The following is a 26,376-nucleotide window of genomic DNA, read 5'->3' on the forward strand; positions in this document are numbered from 1 at the left end:
CTCTGCCCAGCGTTGATTGCCTGATCTCTCCCACGCTCCTCTACTCGCCAGTTCACGTGAAGGGATCGATTGATTGATTGTAGGGTTTAACGCGCCGATATAACGCAGGCGAAGAGGCGCGCCGCAGTGGAGGGCTCCGGATTAGTTTTGACCACCTGGAGACCTTTAGCGTGCAGCAAAATTTTGTACCCGCGGGTGTTTTTATTTTTCGCCTCCATCAGAGAAGCGGCCGCCACGGCCGGGAATCGAGTTCTCGTGAAGGGGGAGCACAGACCCCGAGTTCGCGAAGCCGGTTGCCGCGGGTTTTAGCGCGTGCTAACTCGGTCCACTTTGGGAGAGATGGGAAAGCGTGCAGACACAACGACCTGGCCCTGCCAGTCATGGAGAACTTTCAGTGGCAAGTTCCGAAAATCATGGGGGGCGCAACAGCCAGGTCTTCGATGAAGGGAGTGGGGCATCCAGCTCTGCTGTTTCTCCAGCCTTGCACCCCTAGTTCAAGCTTCGCCAACTTTGTTTTTTCCTACATCCGGAAACTGAGTTTGCTCACCGAAGAGATAAACGAGCGAGACCCTTCGCCTGTGGTCGCTGGCTGATGCATTTGACGCTGTTTGGAGGCTCATTCGTCTTCAGTTTCGTATCTTTTGCCGCGTGAACGTCCCCGCTCAGCCGGTCTTCGTTACGATGCAGTGCCGTACGCCGCTGCGGAATCCTTTGGCCCCCTTTTCCCGAACGTCATTATCACCGCTTGTCCCACGCCCATATGGTTTTGCCCCGTATACCCCGCCCCTTCGTTTATAGTCCCGAAGAAGGAATGGCTCAAGAAATATCATGAGGCGAGGAAATGGGCGTGCTTCTATACTGGAGCGATATAAAGCATGGTCACTCCCATCAAGAAGCGACCGCGTAAAAGAGACGAACTATTCCTCAGTGTACCGGCGCGTGCCATTCATCACAATCGTCATTGTGTTGATCCGTATAACCCTTGCAATGCTCATAACAAGCCCTAACGGAGCATCGAAAAGAACGTGACGCATCGTTTCATCTCCCCGCTCCGAACCATTGTACGTCAGTATAAGCAATAAAAAAAGGTATATTATTTGATTTTCAAAGCGGCTTGTGTAAGTGCAGTGCGGCACAAATTCTTGTGTATTAAGTGCATTGTGAAAACTACAGGACAGCTAAGCTCGTGAGCAGGCGTGATCAATGGTTTCGCTGAGCTATCTATGCCACCGAATTATGTCGCAAAGGGTCGCTGAGTTTTGAAAGGCCAGGTATTGTTCGGCTGAGTTTATTGTTTTTATGGGTGTGATACACGGAAAACAAGAACGTGACATATTTCGACCTTTCAGTTGAGGATTCTTTGAATCCTTTCACCTTAGAGGGACACTAGCATGTATAAAAAAGTTGACCTCTATCAGCCATTAAAGTGCCGCAAATACAAATATACCACACGCGGCTACAGTTAAAAAGCGCAGAAACTTTAAGAAGGTGCAAAACTGGTACAGGCCCCGCACACATAACCTTTCCTGCACTACAATATCTAGAGTCAAGAATCCTTAATTGTATAACGGGATTCGTCGATCACGTGTGAACAATTTCCTGAAACGAACATACAAACACATACGTGTATACCCACAATACGTGATAAGCCACTCCCCACAGAGCACTAGTGCTTCATAAATGCACCAACCATTGACGGCCAAATATTGTTAAGTAGGTTCTCCTACTAGAACTGCTGCTAAGATTTGTTACACTTTTGATTTCTGTTTCACATTTCTCGTGGATAAATCGCGTCAATAACTATTGTTTTCTGGAGAAACCGAGCATAGTTTGTCGTGGAACACAAGCTGATACCACTTGGAATGGCGGGGCCTTTCAGCGAAAACAAAAAGAACTCCCACCTCCCCTCGCGGGAACCCCTGTGTAGATTCGACGCATAGGCGGAGCGCCGAAGGGACGGCGTTTTATAGCGCGCATAACGTTGAGGGGACTGCGTAAGCCGGTCCCAGTCGATGACGACGTTGGCGTACTTGTAAAGCGGCTTGGACTCGAGGTGTTTGAGCCAAGCGTGGATGTTGCATCGCCGGAGAACGGCACATCGGTTATATGCGCAGCGCGCCCGAAGGAGAGGAAACCGCGGAAGAGAGAGTACTGCACATGCGCCGGCCCCAGCCCGTCTGCCGCGGCTATGACGCAACACAATCCAACACAATCCACTTTAATCCAATCGAATCCAAATCCAATCCATTCCAATCCAATGCCCCTCGCGAGAGAGTGTTCGCTATCGGAGAGGAGAGGGGGTGAGCGGCAGAGAGCGCAGCTGGTGCGGCGAGGAAAATGGGGGAGGGGTGGACAACGCCGACGACGACGACGAGGACAACTACAACGACGACGACGCCGGAGGGACAAGGCGAGTGAATCAGATGCTCTGCATCTAATAATCTATTGAACGTTTCGTGTATGTTGAAATAAGTGTTCGAGCGAAAGCTTGCACTCCTTCCTCCTGCAAAGGTTCCACTTATTCAAACAATGGCGCTCTTATTATGAAAGAGAAAGCCTTTCGGCTGCTCACCAGATCGTTTGGACGCAAACGAGACGCTTCCCTCGTAGCTGCTCCCGCCTTCAGTCAGGCTAGAAACTAGGCGCATTGGGCGAGCTTGCGACATCTAGTGCTCTCACGAACGCTGCCTGGCAGGGCAATTCACTGAATGGCGGAGCCAGGGTTTTGCCGACCACTTAAATTTGGGCTGTTTGGTGGTGCGGCTGCTGGAGTCTTACGTTTTTCGCCACCCCATCCAAGTAGCACTTGAGTGGTGCTACCGCATTTAAAAGGGCAATGCGGTTCCTATGATTAGATACTTCCCCACGGGCATCAACTGACTGTGAAAACAGGGCCGAAGCAAGGTTCAGTGGGGGTGCACGGAAACAAAAGTAACCGTGTTGCTAATTTTAAATAAAAATTTGAATAAACATTTTTTCCGGTCTCCTTAACTAACGGTTGGAGCAGTTTTTAAATATTACGTCTCCTAGTATAAATAAAAAAAAACAAAGTAACGTTAGGAACTCTTTTACCCTCTCTCATAGACGCATGCAACAATTCATGCAGTCACACGGACTAGAGTGTTGTAGTTATTGTTTCCGGGTGACAACAACGATAACTATCACCGCTTTAATTGCACCACCTTCAGTAAGTACGAAGTGTTGAAACCTATTGTTTCAGATCGGTAAACGTTGCTGAAGCGGCGCTAAAATACATTCTGGAGAATTTGTTCTCAGCCTTATAAACCAGAAACAAGAAAATATTCACGTAAAGAGCCAGCTTTCACTACTCAACTTCATCGGTTCAACACAAATTTTTTGGCGCTGCTTTAAACCCCGAAAACGACGATGTAGCCCACGTGGGAAAAATGGTAAAAAATGAAGGCGGAAACGACGTGAAGAATGTTTCGGCTGCTATTTGCCAATAAAAATTATTCAATAATAATGTTTAAGAAAGTGGCACCTGAAAAACACTGCCGTGAATCACCGGCGGCCGGGTTTTCACCTCGTCATTAGAAGTGTGTTTATCACATATTGCTCCTGAATCTTTTCTATTCCTGAATCCGCATTCCTCACTGCTTCGCTGGACGGCGACCGCAAGCAAGACACAGGAGTCTCACAAGAAAAAAGCAAACTAGCTATTTAAAATGCTTGACATCAACTTTTCCCGTGCAAAAAAACGTGCAATGAATGCACGCAGGTAAAGAGCGATAGTTTCCTTTGTCGTAATACTGAGCAATGCTTAACCACTTTTCCCAGCCACCCACACTTCACCAACCAACAGCTCCAAGTGCGCGTGCTCGCATAAGAGTTCCAGGGGATGCGTGGCGAGCAAGGGTCTACCCAAGCGCCCTAAGCTTTTGCTTATCTGGAAGACATGAAGCAGCAGACGCCTTTACTCCGGTTAGTGTTATTCCTTTCGCGGCACTCTATAGCCACCTTCCTTTCAGCTACTTGCTCGTTTCCTTCCCCATTCACATAAAGGTCGAACTTACAGCATGCCAATCTTAGTTCGACTCCCTCTTTTAAGTTATTCGATTCATCCTCTAGCCTATCCGTTACATGAGCTTGTGTGAAGTCTTGTCTCGACCTCAACAACAAAATTGGCTTCGAGAGAACACTGTGTTGCCCCCTTGGCATAGCGAAGAGTCGACGTCCTCTTGTCGCTCGCCGAATGAAGGTAAGCTATGCGCGTGGTTCCAACTCTCCCTTCTGCATTCGGAGGAAAGAGGTTTCCCTCCAAACACCACCTGCTCCTTCCTTTTTTTAAAGCATGAGCTTCGTGTATACAAGGGTAGGTCACCATTTCATTATCTGGTTTTTGAGTTTCCCTAAACCTTGCCCAAAGTCAATAAAACGAACCAGAAGTTTGTTTTTACTTGGCTGATTCTATTCGGTATGGTTACTCACCCACATCAATCGGTCAATGCGATCCTTCAGTATGCGAGAAATACCGCAGTTTTTGCTCGTTCTCATCTGCCGAAATTCCGCTCTTTTTCACATTCTCGAGTCTTTCCGGAAGATGCGGAACAAGACGAGTCAAGCACACTTGCGCACTAATCTCCCGCACGCACTTGGATGTAACGGCGGCGCTTTGTTTACCTGCAGAATGAATTGGCTGAGATTAAAAATAAGAACAAGAAGGGAGGTCGCTTATCTTTGTCACGGCGTACAGGAAGGAAGCCGGAATGCCTAGCCAGCACTTCAAGTACCTGTTTAAGACTTCTGCTATTTCTACATTTTGCTTCTGGTTGACTCGAATTCTGAACCCGTGATTGTTCTCAGCTTTTCAGTAAAATTGCAAAACAAATTTGTTAACGATAATTCGAAAGCTAGCGCCGCAGTGGAGAATGCGGGTACAGCAATAGAAAATATTCAGGCGCAATTTGTGTTACACAGTCTGTATTGACGGGGTGGAAAGCAGGGCAAGGCGAGAAAACCTTCCATTTCATGTTGCTCGTAATGAGCAGACGTCGTGGGCGCAGAAAAAAAAAACTGGTGGTTGATTCCTCTGTCATAGGAATCGGTAAAACATGAATGTGCAGCGAAATCTGCGGCTGAGCATGATTTGCGGGTCGGCGGCTGTCTTGTGGGTGTGCTTGGCGAGCGACGTCCTGCTAACGGGTCGCTTCGGCAAAGCTGTACTGGCGTCATTTGCGTGACGGATATGACGTCAGTGAAATCTTGGTGTATACCGGCATAAAACTCTTTCGTGTTAAAATATAAAACCCGGAAACGAACAACCCGAAGTATAACGTACTGTCTAGTACTAAAGGTTGCTTCCCCGCAACAAGACCCTGTGTTCAGGGGTGCACGGCCGCTTGCTTCGCCGTATTGGCGGCACTTCCGTGACGGATATGACGTAATTGAAATCTTCCTGAATCACGGAATAAAAGTTTCGTGTTAAAAAAAACTGAGCCCTTCAAGCTGTGAAGAGGGAAGTCCAGTGAAGCTGGTGCTGTGGTGGGATTTGTTATGTTGAATAATAAGGACCGCTGCGCGATTCCTACATAACTAAGGGCACAGACGGTTGTGGGTAAAGAAAACGACGTCACTAGTGCGTCGCACAGGTTTGCAGCGAAGAGCGTGCTGCATTGCATAAACGCCAGGGGGAAGAGAGACGCCGTGCATGAAAAAGGCGGCGGCCGTGGCGAGGAGTATAATGTGGGGCTCTAACATTACTTCCTCCACAGGTGTCTATGCTTCACAACGCAGCACACAATGCGTGAAGAGGCAGCTGACAAAGAGAAAGAAAACACCGATTCCCTTAAAGTTGGATGCCTCTCTAAACACAAATGCATCGCATTGAAGACATTTCTCGAAGAGCAATGCAAACCGCCTGGTATAAAGAGAACTGAGGCCCTGAGACCTCATTTTATCGTTTTATGAATTTTTGCATACACTGAAAATTGTTTTGTATACGCTAGGTCCGTCGCCGGTGTCTATCTGCTGAATCCTAGACATAGACAGCTTCGCTGTAAAAAGTAGTACACATGTTACCACAGTGCCCTAATACCCTGCTCCGTGAAGGTGCACATCTAATGGGGAAGTCTCAGGGTACAAAATGTCACCCTACAATCATGAGTTGTTTTGGCGTTAAGACAAAAAAAAACTTGATCAAGCAAAGCTGAAGTGAAAAGAGAGGCGCGTGCACGTAACACAAAGTTTTCGTCATAAACGCACATAGCCAAGCTACGATTTATTACAATTTTCAAAATTACTGCCCTGCACTCCTTCGAAGAAAGTCAAATAAAAAATAAATGTGGCTGATCCTTCTTCCATAGGAATCGGAAAAACACGAAAGTGAAATGGGCCTTCGCAGGAGAATTTGAATGTTTATTGTGCATCGATGTGAACTTGCACATGACTATTTATAGTTCGTCGGTATGGCACTATCAGACTTATCAACATTAGACACTGGATTACACGCGCCGCATCATTGCGTAAATCCATTTGAAACCCCAGGCACTCGCAATCCTTGCGAACGGAACCGAAAGGGTTGTCAGCCAATCGTTTGGTGAAGTCACGGTCCACTACAGCGAAAAGAGCATAATTTGCGGGTCAGTAGCAGTCTTGTGGGTGTGCTTGGCGAGCGAAGTCCTGCTGGTGCGTCGCTTCGGCAAAGGTGCGACCACATTGGTCCTGCCCCGTGGCGTGTATGTCACATGATTGCGTTTCGACGAGCTCAGCTTGTGCAACGCGGTAACGGCGTTACATAAGGTGAGCCGCCATTTTACATTGGCAGATAAACACAGCAGCTTCCGCTGGTGTACGCGGCATTATATAGGTGCTAACTATCGGCGCACATTAGCGTCATGACGCACTACTTCGCTTCACCAATCCTAGATGGCAGCACCGTCTGAAAAAAGTCCCGGGCATGACTTCAGGCATGACTTCGTGGCTCAGTTAGCAGAGAGTTGCGCACCTCCTATTGCGGCCAAACTGATTGTGGGATCGAGTCCCAGCGCTGCCGCGCCAATGGAACTTTTTCTGACGATGTCATTTACGTGACGGATATGACGTCGGTGAGGTTTGTGTACCCGGGCATAAAACACTTTCGTGTTTAAAAAAATGACAGATAAGTGACAGACAAATGATAAATGGCAGACAGATAAATGACAGATACTATAGAGTTCCTCAGAAAACTAGTGAGAAACTGTATGAATAGGACTACTTGTGTTCCCCTAGTCAGGGGAAGTTATCGAAACCACAATATCCTTTCCCCTTCGGCTACTAAGTACTGTGTAGCCAGTCAGCCACAACCTCCCAATTTGTTCACCATTATCAGATAAGCAGGTTTTCAGATAAGCCCAGTATCAAAATAACCAAAATAACTACCAAAATAACGATAGCAGAGGGAGTTGTTGTGGGCTATCCCTACCTGATGTGCATCAATTCTTCTTACAGAAATTAGAAGTGTGCTAAACAAAGCGTCTGCCTAAATTTGTGCACGCGTTGAATGTCCAGGACCCTATAGGTAATACCGTATTTACTGGTATAATGGGCGCACTTTTATTTTTTATATTGGTGCAAATTTAGGGGTGCGTTCATTACGCCGTATAAAGTTTTAGCGAAACAATTTGAGCCCAAAAATGCGAGCAAGTTTCAGGTAAAAATGTTTTACAAATTATGCTTATGAACATAAAAATAATATATCAAAACATGATCAAAACTTCGCACACCGCGACCGGCCGCTTTCCAAAGTCACGCAAAATGCAGTGTTTTTATGAATTACAGAATGCGCCGGAACGAGTTTTCTGGGAGGTGGCAAGAGGTCGACGAATAACTGCCTGACGCTCTGACAGTTCCGGATGTCATAGGAGACGTGGATGTCGACGGAGAAATCTGAGCGCGTTGTTTTCTTTGTCTTGTGAGTACATCATGTGCCTTTAGAGAGAGTTTCTTCCTCATCAATATTGAACGCATGCTTGCCGATATCGCGAAAATCAGAAACTCTGCGGCAGCAACGTAGCCATGTCCGCTTGGAAAGGTAAGGAAGCAGAGGTAAGCACGACCATCATGAGCTAGACCTGGCACCCATACGAAATAACTTTGCGGCAAGCTGAAGGTGCGTTCATTGCGCGGGAAATAATAAAAAAAAACATTGATTTTCGACGACGAACTTCAGGGGTGCGATCATAACGCGACTGCGATGATTATGCGAGTAAATACGGTAATCCATGGCGTGGAGCGCATGCCGGCAACCACGTGTGCCGCCTTAGCAACGGAGACGCGCGGCCTCCATTGTGGCGGCACACGCATCACGCCGTCCTACCGGGATCAAAAGCATTACCTTCTGGAGAAACATGTGTTTATTCATTTCACTCTAAGCGGCGTACCACAAGTGTTCCTCTCGCGGCAAAATGCGCGTCAGCTCTCACGTGGTCCCGCCGCGCGTATTCGATTACGTCTTCAGCGAGTACTGCGTAGCGTTGTTTTCTAGCGTAAGCTACACTGGCCGAGGTTGAGCAGTTTCGCGTGGATCCTGGAGGGCCGTGCTGCGCAAGCGCGGGCAGCATTGGATCGGATTGGATTGGGATTAAGATTGGATTGGATTATATTGGATTTTATTGGAAATCCAATCCAACTGGATTACAGGTGTGTAGAGAATTGGGTCTGCCCATTAATCGGTCTGAGCATTCCAGAGGAGGGACGTCATAGCCGGCGCAGACGCACTGGCGCCGGCGCATGCCCAGCTGTGCGCCTCCGCTGCGCAGTAGCCAAGTCTGACGCTGCGCCGGAGCCGCTTGATAGCCGTTTTGCGTGGCTCCTGGAGAGCCGTGCTGCGCATGAGCGAGGAGCAGTGACTGGACTGCACTGGATTGGTCTGGATTGAATTGAATTGGATGGATTGCTGGATTTTGGCTCACGCTACGTATATCCTGGCATAGCCGAGCTAAGCCACTGCTAATTTTTTCAACATCGGGCGCTCTCACAGGGACTTCATTTCGGCGGCCCGTTGTCTACGCGGGCCGCCGACCTGGGTTTGGTTGTCGCTTGGCCTGGGCCTTGCTGGCGGGGGTTATGGAGTGCCAGCTCCCGGTCCCAGTACTAGTCTGCCGGTTACACTCCATTCCAGCGAACTCCGAAATGGTTGGAAGAGCAGGAGACTTCGCTCCTCGTCACAACAAGTTGGCTCGGCTCCACGCTTCATCGTTCCCTTCGAGGCTTCTGGTCTCCGGGACGCAGCATGACACCAGCCAGCAGTGGTCGAGGCGTGGTGTGTGCGATGGCATCAACCACAGTGTAATTACTCTTCTCTACTCATTTCCCCGCCTTTCTAATCTTTATTTTCCTTATTCTATCGTAGCATCACTTCGAAATGTAACTGATATTATTGATATCGGTTGACGCCACGGCCGAGACAACGGATACGGAGTGCTCGAGGGCAAGAAGAGCGCCTCTACATAATGTGGTGGTAGTGGTTGTACAAACATATTTATTGAGAAATGTGAGTGCAATTAAATAATTAATAATATATTGGGTTACGCCCACCACAAATCGGGTTAAAATGCGAAAGGCGATGCAGGCTGGTGTTATTTTTTTCTGCGAGATATGGGCTCAAAGGGCATGCGCAGGAACAGTGACCACGGTCATGGCGGTTTTTAGTGTTGCCAAGCGATAAAATCTCCAGCTGAACTTTTCAGTAAACACCACCGATACTCTACGGCGCACCTGAAAGTCAGATGTAACTTCGACGCATTAAGCCGTCAAAATTGCTATTAGAGAATAAAATTTTCTGGGCTATGGAATTGTGTTGTGCTAATATTGTTGTTTCAAAGGCAATTTGGTTTCCCCAAAATATACCTGTTAGTGAAATCTTCGAGAAATATAACACGTTTAACATTTATCGCTCATGACAGAAAGGCTAGGTAAGGTGGAAGCGTGCTTTCGACCATTAGTGAGCAGATTGCATCTCTTACTGTAATATACCCTCCATTCTAGATAAACCCTGGGTCTAAAACACTCGCATTGCTGCGTTATTCCTGATGCATGCTATCAACTCGTGCGGGGCGCTTCCTCGTTGCCACTGCAATGGTACCAAAGAGGAAGTACTAGCAGGCACTACAAAATACAACTTATGTGCAAATCGACGCGAGTAGTCCGTAACATTAACGGTAATACTAAACAACTGTTGCGTGTCTGAAAAGCTTACAAATAATTCAGCGCATCAAGGAACTTGCCGTGGTAATAAACAGTCTCGTTGACATGTACGGGGCATACTCATTCGTCGAGGCAGTTAAAATTCACTGGATAGCAAACCAGCGTATTCATTGACTTGCTCTTTGCCCTTTATTATGAGCTTTTTCTGCCGTTGATTTGTTCGTAAATCCTATTTCGTAAACTGTTTTATTCTGCCGTTCTGCTCTCCTTCTAAAGTTACGAATGAAACACGTCAACTCACAGATAACTGACCCTGGTTAGTTAGTGCTTCCTCGTTAGAACCATCACAACTTGCCCTAGGCACCTTCTAGTTGCAATTATCAAGTGGTTCGAAATGAGTCCAATGCTCGCCTTGCAGTTAGGTGTAAATATTTTATTGATTTATTGGTAAACTCTCAGAAGGTCTCTCCTCGGGGAGTTTTTTTGTATTCACGGTTATTGCAACTGTCTCCTTTTAAACACGTGCCTATCCCCTGACCGGGACAATCAACCGCCCTTGAAGCGCAAGGCGTTGCCTTCACCTACTCATTTAAATCCTGCCACCTCTTCGCCTACAACGCTTCTGGACCTCCACTCCACTCTCTGCGTCTATTTCTGTTCCAAACGTCCCTATAAAAACAGCTTCGATGATCTGCCTTGAACTCAAGCTTTGCTGCAACGAGCCCATTCGTTCTTGAATAACTTTGAATTAACGTTAACCAGGACGCAGACGAGTAGGGCCACCACACAGGCTACCTTCGATTGGAAGGTTTCTTTCATCCAAAAGACGCAAACCTTCATGTGAGCACACCGGAAAGCGCCCCCGCCCCCCTAACTATTACGCTCGCTCCGTTTCTGAGGTTTTGCGGAGGACGTCCTCTGTGTGGGACAGAAGATCGCCGCAAAGTCGAAGATCCCAGTCGAAAATGTCAACAGGAATACGACAGAAATCCAACAAGAATTCCTGCCGTACGACAAAATTTTTTGTAGTGATGACAGAAGTTCTGTCGTTACGACGAAGCCTTCTGTTGTTACGACACACATTTCTGTCGTAACGACAGAGTCAATTTTCTCGACGACAAAAATTCCTGTAGTCACAACAGAACTCCCTGTCGTCACGACAGCCATCATGCTGTCGTGACATAGCCAGCTGTCGTGACGTCTGTCGTTACTACAGAACCACGACAAAAATGCTGTAGTGACATAGCCGGCTGTCGCGACAACAGAATCTTGTAGTCACTACAGCGGCATCATGCTGTCGTGACGTCTGTCGTTACTACAGAACCACGACAGGAATGCTGTAGTAACATAGCCGGCTGTCGCGACGACAGAATCTTGTAGTCACTACAGCGGCATCATGCTATCGTGACGTCTGTCGTTACTACAGGACCACGACAAGAATGCTATAGTGACATAGCCGGCTGTCGCGACGAGAGAACCCTATATGCGTTTGCCATGACAAAATATGTCGCGCTACTTACAAAAGAGAGCAGTTGCAAATGCTAACAAGACAATTCTATCGCGAGGACAGCTGTTCTTTTATTTACTTCCTGCGGTGAGAAAAAAAGGGGGACATAATTATTTTGCAAATTTACTGTTTCTATAGCCACGGTAAAAACAAACCTTTATTTCAATGTGAGGAGGGCACTGTTGCGCGTGCGGTACTCTGGGGGGACCTCTGCGGCCATTAACTCTCGCGCGCCTGCGCATCCCTGTCGCGTCGGAAAGAATTGGGAGGCCCCCAACAGAAGCAAGTGATTTAGACCACTGGTTGGGTGTCCGGTCGCTAAACTAGGAACACGTGTGCGCTCCGGCGGAATCGGGGGGACAACCCGCTGGCTTCAGAGGAGACCGAAGGATCGGACCGGCCGCGGCCGTGGCGGTGCCCGCGACTCGAGACCTCCGGAGGAGAGGGAAACGGGAGAGGCGTCTTTGGGCAACGGTAGAGAACGGCTGTCCACGGAACGCTGGCTCTAGTTCGACGGGCGCGATCGCGGCGGCCTTGACCAATGGGGTCCCGGAATAGGGACTGCACCTGTGCGGAGGGCCGCAGCTAGGCCCTAACTCTCTTTTCTTCTTAACAAAAACAAAGTTTCACTCCTCCTCCTGCTCCTACTCCTCCTCCTCCAGACGACGAAAGGCCTGTGGCCTCCTCCTTCGTTAGGATCCCCTTCATCGTCACCGGTCCGCAGTCTGGCCTACCTAGGTCGCAAGAATTATAAAATGCGTCTCTAATGCCCGCAGGCCCAGATTATTTACTTTCAGGGCCCGAGAGCATTACAGAAAGGAGGGGGGTTTAACAAGAACTAAAAATGTGCGAACAATACATTTAAAGCACTTCTTGGTGGGTTATGACCTTGAAGTTATTTACGTCCGTAATTTGGAGGCGATGGCAGCGGGAAGGTGGTTCCAGTCTCTGCTTGTTCGTGGAATGAGAGTCATGTTAAAGATTAGTTCGTCTAGATGGCACTCTAACTTTAAAACATTATCCAAACGGGACGAAATATAGGAGGGGTGTGTGGAAAGCTGTTCTTTTAAAATGGGGTTGTGATGAAAGATTTTGTGAAAGATTGAAAGCCGTGAACGCTTAATTACGGCGCAATAACAGGTCAGGCAAGTTTAGTGACTTCTTCATTGCCGTTACGCTACAATGGCGAAAGTAGTTACAGAATAGCTGGTAGTTGAGGGAACATATCAAGACTAAAATGCCTTCTGAAACTCGGCATTAGTTTGGAGATGAATCATGATGACAGTAAGGATAATTAATAACTTCCAAGAAATGAAACTTATGCATTCACGAAAAGCTGGTAGTCAATTTTTTCCTCAGCTTTGTTTACATAAATTATCTTTATGCACAGCATATGTCGGTCTCCATTTGAGAACTTCCTCATAAAGTTCTCCAGACACCACTGGGATAAAGTTCTCTCGACAACGCAGCTGATATTAGCTAGGCACAACAATATCAATGCAGCATTTTATAGCCTTAGGCAGTAAGAGGTAGCATCATGCCAACACTCAATAAGTTTAGACGCTGTGTTTGAGGCCTTGCTTTCAGCAAGTACAGGTTGAGAACGGCAGACTGTCAGAGAACGTTTGTGCAGGTCGCTACTTTGAAAAGGTCTGTTCGGGGAGAAATCGGGTTTAACCAGATTCTTCTGAAACATCTTCGGGGTGTAAAAATTGGGTAAGATCTGGCTTTACCTGAAAACGAACCCTAGTTTTATACTATGTGCATGTACACTCCATTCTGTCACTTGAAATGAATTGACCTGGTGTTGTGCATTAAAAGCTAAATGTGTTGTATTTACGCTACTCTTCCCAATGAGCATAACATTCACACCATCTGCAATAACTGATGGCCACCAGGCTCTTACAAGTGAATATTACTCCATTATTCGGACTTCAGCTCGACTATCACAACTGAAGAACACATCGCGGAAACAGCATACGCATGCACATTCTGATTGAGTGCTGGCATCAGGAGCGCAACTCTGCAAAAGCACCAACAACATGACTTTGCTAGTGCTACCTTTGTATTCCCTTGCTTGTGGTTCTGACATTAGTGTCGTGTGAATAGTCACAAAGTGATACAAAAATGATGTAATCATTTATTCTCACTGATGAGAGATTTTTCACATTGACGAGGTAGTTTGCAGAGCCAAATAAATGCATACAGACGAACACCAAGCTTAATATTAAAGCAGAAGCAAGCACCGCACCTTGCTTTCAGTCTTCATAAAAATTTATTAGCAAGAAACTGTGTAATGTCCAGCATTAGTCGTCATCCAATCTCGACACTGAAAATCGTACTGTCAAAAAAAAGTATTTACACTTGAAGTTAGATCCAAGGCAGCTGTGAGATGCCAGAGTTATAAATTCAAACGGTACACATGGTTACAACAGTAAGCCGTATTTACAAACTATTTCACACTGTAAAGAACACTTGAGACAGAGGTCTCAAACACGCGGCCTGCAGATCTTTCGATTGCGGCTTGGGCTACTCATGAGTGCCTTCGTTCATTTATTTTTTTTTCAGATCGAATGCGTGAGTGCGTGCTTTGTTCGTACATAGCCAAGGAATCCTGACACCAAATTTTATTCAGAAACCACCCAGCAAATTTCCAATATGTGCGACAGGACTTATTTCTTCAAATGGCAGCGTTAGCTGTCATTTTGTTGTCCCCCCAACTCATTTCAACCTTCTTCGCTGTCCCGGCCCTTGCGGGACAAATTTTCAGAACTGTGGCCCGTTCACTTATGTGAGTTTGAGACCCCTGACTTAAGACCTGAACACAATGCTTGAGATTATGAACCCTACCCCAAGTAATTAGGTAAGACACAAATGTTTTGTGTCAGGAAGTATGATATACAAAGTACATCTGTCCACCTGAGCAAAACGGTATGAAATAGTGAACACATTCCCAGTTGCACATTTTAACTGTTAAAAAATCTAGACATCTATAACAAGTACACTCAACCCCATATGAATTGATAGGGCAACAGGTAAAAAAAATATATCACACAAAAAATAACAAAGCACAAGAAGATAGTTGGACACTGTAAGGTTGTGGCTTGAAATGTTTCCATACAAAAGCATGAAAAAAAATGCACAGAAAGCAATTGACAAGGTAAAGAAACAGACAACAGCAGCTTCACAAACAAACTAAAAAAAATGACATCAAATACTCCAAGAGCAAGCATGGCTAGAATATAAATTCACCACTCCATGCAGAAACACAAGCAAAAAGTTTGGAAACTGTGAATACAATGCAAGTGCCGTATGACACACAATACATCTGTTCACCTGAGCAAAAATAAAAATAAAACAGCAGCTTCAGAAACTACATAACTAATACTAAAACAAAGGCATCACATACTGAAATCAAGAGCAAGCATGGCTACAATGAAACTCAGCACTCAAAGTAGCATTTGAAAACTGTAAATAACATGTACGCATGCAAAAACACTCCGGAATCCACCAATATCTGTTAAAAAGATAATTTCATTGATGCAAGTAGACCTGATGCCCTTCTTCGAGTCTACAATAAAATCTAAAACAGCAGGATTCCTGACCTAACGGCGGAAACCTTTCAACTTTTCCCTAAAGCTACTGACACAGTGTGGTTGCCTGTTTTGGGGAAGCTCATCCATGCCAGTGACAGAGGTGCAGTAGCCATGAAAATAGTGGCACACAGTTATGTGTGGTTACCTGCCATAGACCGAGAAATTGAGGTCACTTCAGGTGAATATATTGAGTTCCAAGGGTCTCAGACACGTGAAACCTGAGCTTCTTTGCCCTCATGGGAACACCCACTGTGCCCTTGGCAGATGCTACATTTCGATTGCTGGACCAGTCAAGGGCTGAACGTTCTTGGTCGTCATAGACGCATACACGGAATGCTCAGAAATGCAGCGAGTTTAAAATTCTACTTTGGCAATAGCAATCATGGAGCTTTATCTACTGTTCACTAGTTTTGACATTACAGAGAAGCTGATGACAGACAATACTGCATTCATTTCAGCTGAAATTACCACATTTTGTTTGGGAAATGGAATCCAGATAGTCACAAGTGCTGCATACCGTAACCTGGCAACTAATGGCCACGTGAAGTGTGACGTATGTGACCTTAAACTGGTGCCACTGAGAAAACAAGGTACAGACATACCTTTCACTTGGCCAGATTCCTTTTCAAACTCCACTTGACCATCTACAGAGAAAAGCCTAGACCAGCTGATATTTGGTCATGAATTCAGGACATAACTACTGCTGCTAGTGCTGCCTTAGCTCCAGCCACCATCCAAAATTATCAGACGCTTAAAAAAAGAGTCGCAGCTACTACAGAATTTTTTTGTTACAAACTATGGGAAAGGGCTTTGATTGATTCCTTTCACACTCCTTGAGAGGAAAGGCCTTCGTTCCTGGATAGTCCGGACGTCTACTGGACAGGTTCATAGACACCTAAACCGTTTATGCATAAGAGTACCTGGACAAACAATCTTCTAAAGCAATGCCTCTATCTTTGAGCACAGGAGGATAGGTTGTGAATTATTTTGCTCTCGCACTACAAGCAGATAACCTCTGGTTGGCTTAGTCGATACAGTGACTTCCTTAGACAGGCAATGGTTTCGGCTCCGCGTACCATACCAGGAAAAATCTTTCTTCAGCAGCACAGTTTTAGAGAAACTTAAATGTGAACAGTTCAAATTTGAAACAAAGAAGACACGTAAACGACATAGGAGCTGTTTCTTCGTGGTGATATAGCAGTGTCAGGTAGGATGCAAAATTTTCCTCCATCACATTTCAATTTAGCACGGACAGGTGTTCCTAACCCTTTGTGGTCTATTGCCGGGCCCTGCCCGAGAAAGCAAAACCACCGTAGCGGTCCACTGTCGGGCTATTCTCAACATGAATGTTGAAGTTTAAAGTTCACATTTTTCTGTAACTGCAATGCTTCCTCATTCTTTGCATACATGATGCGCCATGTCTCGTGGGACAAAGTGCACTTTGTTGAAGTTTTTTTTCACAAGGGTGCAGCCCAATGTTCGGCATGGGCTCTCTGGATTCCAGAGCGCTTTCAAATGTGCAGTGTTTGCTGATAAGCATGCCTGCTTCCTCATCGTGTGCGCTCTACAGTGGTGCACTTAGTGAAAGTGATGCGACTTCAGTGAGGAAGAGAACTGCGTTCCTCCATCAGTTCGTGATGACAGTGATTCGACAGAAGTGAATGACGACAGAAGTGAGCGACGAAGACCACAACTGTAGTGGAGACAGCACCACGTGGATAATTACTCTTTGAGCTGCTCATTTTGTCGAAAGACAATGAAATGGTGGTGAAAGCTTCTTTTCTAGCATCTAGAGGTTACCTAGTCAATAGTGTTTAGAGGTACACACAGCTGCAGAATCATGACGAAAAAGAGCAGGGAAACCTGCAGTACTGCCGCAACCTTATCCACCAGCTGGTGGGTGGTGGGTGGGCTTGAGTCAAGAAGCTGGGCCCGTCTGCACATTTGGAGTGCGAGTAAAGGCTAGATGGGACAAGCCATTTCATCTACAAGCTCCCAGGCCAAAGCAACAAAAACTGTGCCGTTCGTAGCAACCGCAAAACAAAAGTCAGTTAAAACCCTGGCCTGCACCCAGGAGAATGCTTCAAGCAGTTTTACACACTGCTCAAATGATGGCAAAAAAAGTTGCAAGCAGAATGCAAAAGAAAAAATAAATATCCTGCGAGTTTTTCTTGCTCTTTGCATTTTTATTTGTGGTGCCAGAAACTGGCGAAATAGCTGCAGACCGGAATGGCCAGAAATTGGATAAAAGGACCAGACTGAAAAGGCTTAATTTTTTTGTAATGAAATGGCAGACTTGCTGCAATTATGCCGGCTCATAAGCATGATGAGGTTTGGTGATTCTTGATTTCTCAGTCTACTTTATAGTTGTTTGGTATGTCACAAACATAGGATTGATGCTCCAGATCGACAAAAACCCACTGAGCAGAAACATCCTCAGGAGAGTAGAGGCAGATGTTCCTACCTGGAGGCGGAAGCTTGCATTTCTGTATGTATGTAACGTTCCTAAACTCCGATTGTGAAGTCACTAATTCTTGGCAGACAAGAATGATCTTCTGGCAATTTAAGTCGAATAAACAAATGTCAGTAACCATGCAGTACAACCCATCATTCATTCTGACACATGTAGAGCAAGTCTTTGTAACCCGGCTGTAGCGCGTGCTGTGAATCTCAGTGCCGTTAACTTCTGAGCGAGCATAGTGCGCCAAGGAGGGCACTTCGCCATACCAAGCAACGAAGAGCTGCACTGCGGCTTGCTCTAAAGACACAGACTTTAGCGGGGCTCCCAGAAGAGGCACACTGCCAGTTTCTCGAACACTGTGGAAGCCGATAATTCTATCCCTTAAATCGGCAAGACGTAAAGGAAGCTCCACAAACTTAGAAGCTGTCCTTAACCATGACTTCATTAACACCCTTTCAGCAATTTGAAATGGGACACCTTGTGCAGCTGTAACCAATTTAACAAGCATTCCATTTCCATTTTCAAATGGAAACGTGGACGTCCCCCACAACGGCTCGAGCATTTCAACACTTCTGTGAGGTGTGCAAGCTGGTGCACATTGAAGGTGGCAAGACTGTCATCATAAAGTGCACGCACTCTACTCAAAAATAAGGACAAAAGCTGATCAGCTGTTTGAAGGTCAGCATCAGTAACAGTGGCCTGAAGAAGAAGAAAAAGTGCTTGACACAGCAATGCAAAATGATTATTGGCTCTTTCGTCGAGTATACCGCTCAGGCAAGGGAGTGAGTAATAAAGGAGCTAATAAAGGCACTCAGTGGCTTTCCAGTTCTTCCTCTCTTTGACTGGACGAGGGAGACGACAAAATGAATTCGGAGGTTTTATCTGCTTCATGCGCATCTCCACTTCTTTTAGATCCTTCTTAACTTTATATTTTTTGACAGCGACCCAAATATCTATAAGTTGCTGTGTCACACCCTCAAGAACACAATGCATGTAATCTGGTGGCAGGTACCAAACAAGGTTGAACCCTTTCAGAAGGATAAGCGGTGATTGACCTTTAAGGCCGCGAACCATCTCATAGCTGTCGTGGGCGTCATACATGTCCTTCAGGACATTCCTGTGAGTGCGTGGTGCTGCGGGACTCCCTCCAGTCTTGTACCGCACCGTTCCTGGGTTAGAAACGTTGTATTAATACACACGCCAATCTGTCCATCCACTGCCATTTATTTCAGGCTGCATGAGCACGTCCAACTAAGAGCAGTAATTGCATTTAACGTAAAATCCAGCATCACATTTGCTCAAATTACAGACAATTGTTGTGGTACCTACCACTGCAGCAACAACAGTATTACTCCCTGCTTCGACAAAACCAACAATGAGTGGTCTTTCAGCTACGTGTCAATTTCCCTTGACGCACTTACCACAAGCACCAAATCTGCAGCTCAAACAGACTGCAGTGTACTACAGAACTGGCTAGTCTACAAAGAACAAGCGAAATATGTGTGCCATTAAGAGCCCAAGTATGCTATGGTAGAAGTTTGCTTACGGAATTAAAAGATGCGGGTAATATCGTATTTCCTTTAATATAAAGTTGGTTCATTCCCAATAAAAGTTTCTATTTTCCTTGTGTAAGTGAAAACAACAAAATACAAATGACAAAACTTGCACACTGCCTGCCAAACAGCCACTAACGGTGCAAAGAGAGCAGGTGAATAGCGCAAGCCTAAGCATTCCACGAGAAAATTTTGAAATTTGCGTTTTTAGCGATGTGTGAAGTACTGGCACGAGCCTTCTCGTGAACAAAGACGGCGAGCACCCAAAGGAGTGTGATAAGCGGAGGAAACAATTTGGGGGTGTGCTTAACACCTGGAAGAGGCTAGCAGATGACAGCCGCCACAGCTAGTGCTGTGGCCACACATTTGCCGTGTTTGCTGTGCCACTCCGTCATAGGGTGGCTGATCAATTGCAAGGTCAACACTCCCATGATATTGACAAACAATTGGGCGGTGTACATCGTTACCTCGCGAAGCAAGCTGTGAATTAAACAATAGGCTGTATTCACAAATGCCTTGAAGGGCACCACATGTGCGGCCCTGCTACATCTGTCTGCTCAATACTGCAAAGCATATAACAAAACCTGCACGGTCCGCGTGTATTTTTTGGTATTTCTTCTGTATATAGTTCACTTCCCAAACTCACCATCTACAGGGGCTCCCTCCTGCAGGCACCATGGGCAGCTGAAATAGCCTCCGTGGTGGTTCATGTTGAGAAGGCTGGCTCTTGCTGGAGAGTCGACACAGCAGCAGGTGATATAAACACTCGACTTCACACACTCGTCTCCACAATGCCAAGTTATAGGTCCCATATTGTTCAGCGCCGTTACGAATGCCTTCACGAACAGGTGGGCAGGGGGGAGAGTCTTGGCAAACCACAGCGCTCCGACAATCACGTTCTGGAAGCGCACGTTAAACGGCAACTCGTTGACCATAAGCTGTATGGGCCATACACTTGCCTTGCTGCTGCTGAACACTGGAGAACCGTCGGTGTTCAAAGTTAACGCCAGGTCGCTCCATGCAGCGCCGACGTTCTTCCTAATGCTCTTGTGCAGCCGCCCGTCGCAAATGTCACCGTACTCTCCGTGAAGGATGCTAGCTCCTCTTCTTAGGCGTTCGTATAAAAGTTCAGCGGACGCGGAAACAACATCGTAAATTTGCTTCCCAATGTCAAAAATAAGAAAAAAACATCCCTTTGTGAGCAGACTGTTCACTGACTTCTGGCCGGAGTCTTCGCAACTTGCACAGGAGAAGCAGTGTGCCCTGTCTTTTCGGTCCCTGGCGCCCAACTAAAGCATGTCTCGCAGAAGAATTGGGCGCTCAGGGAATCCTTATGGCGCTGCCACATCTTCCTAAAAAGAAACTTGCTTCTTGGAACGACTTCGGCACCGCAGAGCGTGTTGATGAGCTTCAACAAGCCATCCACCTGCGTCCAAGTTAAGCCAGCGAACACGACGTACGTCAATACCAACAATATGGCCTGCGCCTTGTTGATGGCTGAATTTGGAAGCACTTCATGGGCACACTTCTCAAAAAAGTGCCTAATGTCTTCGTCGCCACAATCAAAAGGTGTCGAGTCGTCAGCAGAATCTGTGCAGTCAAAGAAGTCGTCCAGTCAAAGAAGTCATCCGTGTCGCTGTCCTCCGACGCATTCTGTTCGCCAATCGAACCTTCATCTGGCTCCTCCACGAGATCACTGTGAGGCAAGTCCTGTCCTTCTTCACTTTCATCGGACGACAGCTGGGCGCCACTTCCACACTGTTCGACACTCCGTGGTTCGACACTCCGTGGTTCGACACGATCAAGTTCGCGAGAGCGTTTCGCACGCTGATAACGCAACGTTGCCTCCGGGACATCTCTCGCTTCTCCGGGCTCGAGGTATCGGCGATACCGCTTTCCGGCCGGTTTACTCATTGTAACACCTTAATTAACCAAACAAAACAACGCAATAGCACTAAACCGCAAAAACAAGGGTGGGGATACAGCAACTCGCCTGTAACCTGCACAGTGAACTAGACCCTGCCAGGCTCCGGCATTACATGGGTCACGCGATAGTTTTGCTTGTCACCGCTGCTAATGTGGCGGACCATACAAAACTAAAAATATACTTTCAACAAAATTACCGATACCGTTTTATCAATAAAAAAGATGGTACTTTTCAATAAAAACGACGCAAAAAACAGTTACAATCTACAGGATGCTGTTTTGCTGATAGAAAATGACGTAAGATTACACGATTTGAAGGAGAACTGTGCAAAACTTGGAAGGTGGTATCAGTAGACAATACAATGTAAAATTTTAATCACAAAACTCGTCAACAGTTACTAATATTTGTTTATATTAAAAAACAAAAATTAGCGAGTTTTGAAGTATTTTTGCGGCGCTTCAGCATCTGTAGCGGGCCGACTGAAGCCACAGCCGTAGCCCACACTAGAGGCAGCGTTCATGGCAGCGTTGCCCAGCCATTTCTTTTATTGTATTGCACGAGCATCGTAGTGTTAAAAATGTATGTTCTCGTGCAATACGTTCTGAAGGGGAAAAGAGAAGTTGTAGAACACAAAGACGTGCGCGGATTTTTTCCTCAGGATGTCGATGATTACGAAAGGGACACTTCATATGAAGTGTTTTGGTCCGGGGACAGCGAGACGCGGGGTGGCTATTACGAAGCGACCGTCATTCATATGACCGGTAAGTGTACGTACCCATAAATTGTGCGTAATATTATCTGATCTGAGCGTGCTTTAACATTTTTAAACCGACACTAATCGCAGAAAGTAAAGAAGAAATGTGTTCGTGGCAGCGGAGTCGTCGCAAGGCGCCGACGAGGCCTGCTACCTCGGAGATCGCACCGATTCCGAAAAAAAAGGTTCGTAAAAAAGCTTGCACAATTTTCACCTTTACACAGGATAGTGCTGGTTAGTGCAGTGCACAGGCCCGGGCCGGCCCGAAAGCCCGGTATGGCCCGCAGGCCGGGCTCGGGCCGGGAAGCACGCATTTTGTCGGGCCGTGCCGGTCCGATCCGGCTCGGGCAGTTCCTGAGGCCCGGGTATCCTGTGCCGCAAATTCTAAATTGTTGGAAAGAGAAAGTTTTCTTGTTGATATTTCAGGTAAAGTGAAAACAAAAAAAAGAAAGTGCTAATTCACTACGGCGCCGTTAAATGATACGATAAAATGACGATTGCACTTAGAAAGCCTTCACATCAATAAAAGAAACGTCTGGGTCCCATCAGCTTATTGGGTGAGAGCGGGCGAGAAAACGAGGGCACTCCAGCCACAGAATACGACATGATTGTATTTTCTCTCTCCTTTTCAAACTAAAACAAACAGAACAAATGTGACCTGGATTTCGCAGTGTGTGCAGAGTTTTAAGAACCAATTTTCTAAGCAGAGCCCATGATGTTTTCGCGCAAAGATTTTTTAGAGCCATGACTAAAGGCAAGAAAGAACAGAAGTGCAGATAAAATCATGCTGCCTACGTAACTAGAGGGAAAGACAAAAATCAAATGGTGAAACCGGACACATCGTCTGATCAAATTTCAGCAAGGAATGGAAGAACGAAAGGTGCAATATCTATTGAAGAATTGCAATAATAAAAAAACCACTTACTCGGAATCATTTAAGGTATCTTCGGGTTTGCCTTGATTTCGAGGACTGGCAAATGAAGTTACACGGCTACCGAAAATACAGCTTCTAAGTGAGGATAAGTTGTACAAAGTTCGGTCCAAGGAAATTTAAATCCAAAGTAGTCGTATTTGCTTTGTGTTTACGCTTTTTAGGTTAACAGCAAACTTCTTCAAGTTCATGTTAATATCCTGTCGGACTACGGATGGTATTTAACAACACTCCGGCGGGCTCGGGCTCGTATTTTAGTAGTTTGTTGGGCTCGGGCCGTGCTCAGGCTCAGATTTTAAAATTCGTCGGGTCGGGCTCTGGCTCAATTTTTATAAATTTCTCGGGCCCGGGCTGGGCCTGGGCCGTGTCTCTTTCGGTCAGGGCCTAGAAATTGCGGCCCGTGCACTGCTTCTTGTGCTGGTTACGAACGCTGTGTACGAAGTGCACTTTCTAGGAATTTTTCTGCGTAGTTCGTGTTGGCGTCGAATAGTCCCCAAGCCAAATACAGGGTGGTGGTGCGATAATTGGAACACTTTAAAAATTTTTCCTGAACGAACTGCCGCTCTGTTCGCACTCAAACTTCACACGAAGTTCGCATTTTGTGGTCTATTTTGTTTGACACTGGGAACAACCGTACTCACCTGGTTGGACTGAAAATAAATAAAAACAATTTTCGCCTATGGGAAAATGGCGGCTTATTTGGGCGTGCGAGCAAGCGCAAGATGATCTTGGAACAATGGCGCCACCCGGGGTATGCAGAGCGAAACCCACATTTCCGATTCACGGTAAGAAATCAAATGGTGTAGCAGACAGTAAGAAAATCTTTTCCGTCCCTAGTTTACGATGATCACAAATACTTGCATAACAGCTGATACCAATCATAATAAAATATTCCCACGAATCAGCTGTGAGAGTGCCGTCGGAAAAAAACGGCCCTAACATGCCCTCCCGCCAGATTCTGCACCAGACGATGACGCCGGGGGAATTTATTGCTCGTGTAGTCACAAAATTTGTATTTAATTTCGCCAGAAAATGCGTACATTGGCGGTTCACACGCCCGCCCAAATGAATAGCTGCCTCGTTGCTAAATACAAAAAACAACAGCTGCCCAGGGTCTGTCACGATTCGCCTGAGTTCAAAGTGACTAAAGCTCAAACGACGCCCCTTGTTGTCGTCCGTCAGTCACTGGTGGACCTGTAGCTATTAAGGCTTGAAGCGTTTTGCCTTCAAGGCACGACTGACTGTTGACGCTGACGTCCCGAACATTAGCCCCGCAGACCTGCACGATAAGCGCGGGTTGGCTTCGAACGCTCCTACAATGGCCTCGGCAAGTACCCAACGCCGGCACCCTTTTTCTTTCCACACTTTAAGCTGCAAGTATCCGTTCGCTTCAAATGAGTCCCTCCACCGAAGCACAGAAGGGTAGCTCGGGGGTCGCTTGCTGAATCTTTTCTTGAAGAGGGTGCGTACTCGATGGTACGACTTTGTCGTTGCCAAGAAACATACCGCAGCTGCCTTTTCTTCCGCAGAAAAAGCTCGCATCTCAATGCTTCGCGATGACAGACAGACAGGCACATACAAACACACACACAAAACTTCACAAGTAAAACAAGAACGCAGGGCCGAATCACCTGGTAATGCTAGCAGACGATCAGAAAATGTAACAGTAGGGGAGGAAACAAATCCAATGTTTCTTGGCAATGATGAACCGTGGGCATATTTTGTTATGATTGGTATCAGCTGTTATGCAAGAATATGTGATCATCGTAAACTAGGGACGAAAAAGATTTTCTTATCGTCTGCTACACCATTTTGCTTCTTCCTACTGGGAATCGGAAATGTGGGTTTTGCTCTGCATACCCCAGGTGGCTTCGTCGTTCCAAGATCAACTTGCGCTTGCTCACACATCCAAATAAGCCGCCACATTCCCACAGGCGAAAATCGTTTTTAATTATTTTCAGTATAACCAGGTAAGTACCGTTGTTGTTTCGGTGTCAAACAAAATAGACCACAAAATGCGACCTTCGTGTGAAGTTTGAGTGCGAACAGAGCGGCGGTTCGTTAGGAAATTTTTTTAAAGTGTTCCAATTATCGCCACACGACCCTTATTTAAGTAAACAAGGCTTTAAGTAACATCTCATGTCAGAGCTTCGAAATCGTGAATTGTCGGTGAAGGCCTTGTTTCTTTTAGCCACTATAGTAATGTTAATCGTAAATGTTCATATCGAACATAAGCACCCACTTAAACGCTATGGCAATAAATTAGCAACCACTTTTAGGGACTTTTTTTGGAAGTCAACCAATATTTGTGCAAAAGTTGATCTCAAAACAACACTTAAATTTGTGTGTCAAATGACACTGCAGTATGTTTGTGGCTCTAAATAGGCGAGTCTTTTTGGTGGAAGAGATGCAGAACAAGTGACATTTGTTATCCTGTCTTCACCTTTCATTGCAGGCAAAGACTAACAAAAAGGCTGAGAAAGCCCGAAAAATTGGAGGCGGAAAACAGCCAACTGAAGGCCTCAAACAAGCAGCTACAGGAAAGCCTTTGAAGCAGCGAGCTGCAGGAGCTGCGGTACATGAATAGGGAGCTTCAGAAAGCTCTGTGCCGGAAAGTTCTCTTCGCATGTGCGTAAACCATCAGTGTGCATGGTGTATTATTACTGTTATGAGCTAAGTTATGTGGCAGATGCTGCAGTTACTGTCATGCTTAGTTGGCTGTAATCTCAACTGGTGCAGGGAAGGTAGCCCATCTGCTAACATGCGCCATTACATCTAAACAGCCTGCACCCTCATTGAACAGGGTATTTTCTTTGTGCGGGTTAGAACAAAACTTAGCCCTGCAGCATGGCCTCGTTATATGGCTTGTTTGTAGGCATTTTGAGATATTGCTTTCCTATCTAGTTGTAAGCCTCTGTAGTGCCTTTTGCAGGCACCACATAAATTACGCCTTGTGGAATAGAAGGCCGGGTTACAAATTCATAAAACGGCACTGCTATATAAAGTGGAGAAACATGTAAATGCTCCATATATTGTGTAGCAGACTTGCTAATGATGCGACTTATTGGGCCACGCAGCTTATTGGTCTACATTTTTCTTACAGGCCCAACTACGAAAGTGGCTTGTTAGTCCCAAAAGAACAAACTGCAGCTATGTAGATTGGCTTACTTGTTTTCGATGTTGTATGTGTTGTGCATAGCGCATAGACTAAGCGAGGCAACCATTCGAGGTTGGAGGAAGTGTGATCGCACCTTTCAAGCCACACCGACTGGTAAAGCGTTCCGCGGACCCAAGAATGGCCACTACTGTACACTGAAAAATGACCTTGCAGAATTCGTCCGCAAACGTCGCGGCTAGTTTTGCCTGTAAACGCTAAGCTTGTTTAACTCAATGCCAGAGAGCTTGCACGTGAGGTTGGTGGGCCTCGTGACAGCTTTGCATTACCTCGTGCTATAATCGTAATATATATATTTTTCATTTTCGGAGCGACCAAAAGTGCCCCCG

General features: G+C 46.1%; 1 protein-coding gene across 1 annotated transcript in view; it reads right to left on the reverse strand.

The window, feature by feature from the left end:
* Nucleotides 1-20,280, reverse strand: part of LOC144154838 (uncharacterized) — a 32,719-nt gene extending 12,439 nt beyond the window's left edge. Inside the window, exons 1-2 of the mRNA XM_077685930.1 lie at nucleotides 20,220-20,280; nucleotides 19,907-19,990 (exon numbers count right to left, since the gene is read on the reverse strand). Coding sequence (XP_077542056.1) covers nucleotides 19,907-19,990; nucleotides 20,220-20,280 — 145 coding nt within the window. The remainder of the gene's footprint in view (nucleotides 1-19,906; nucleotides 19,991-20,219) is intronic.
* Between the last annotated feature and the right edge of the window lie 6,096 nt (nucleotides 20,281-26,376).

The sequence above is a fragment of the Haemaphysalis longicornis genome, unplaced genomic scaffold (assembly GCF_048455015.1).
Source record: "Haemaphysalis longicornis isolate Haplotype H1 unplaced genomic scaffold, Haemaphysalis longicornis Haplotype H1 scaffold_99, whole genome shotgun sequence".
In the NCBI taxonomy this organism is placed as follows: domain Eukaryota; kingdom Metazoa; phylum Arthropoda; class Arachnida; order Ixodida; family Ixodidae; genus Haemaphysalis; species Haemaphysalis longicornis.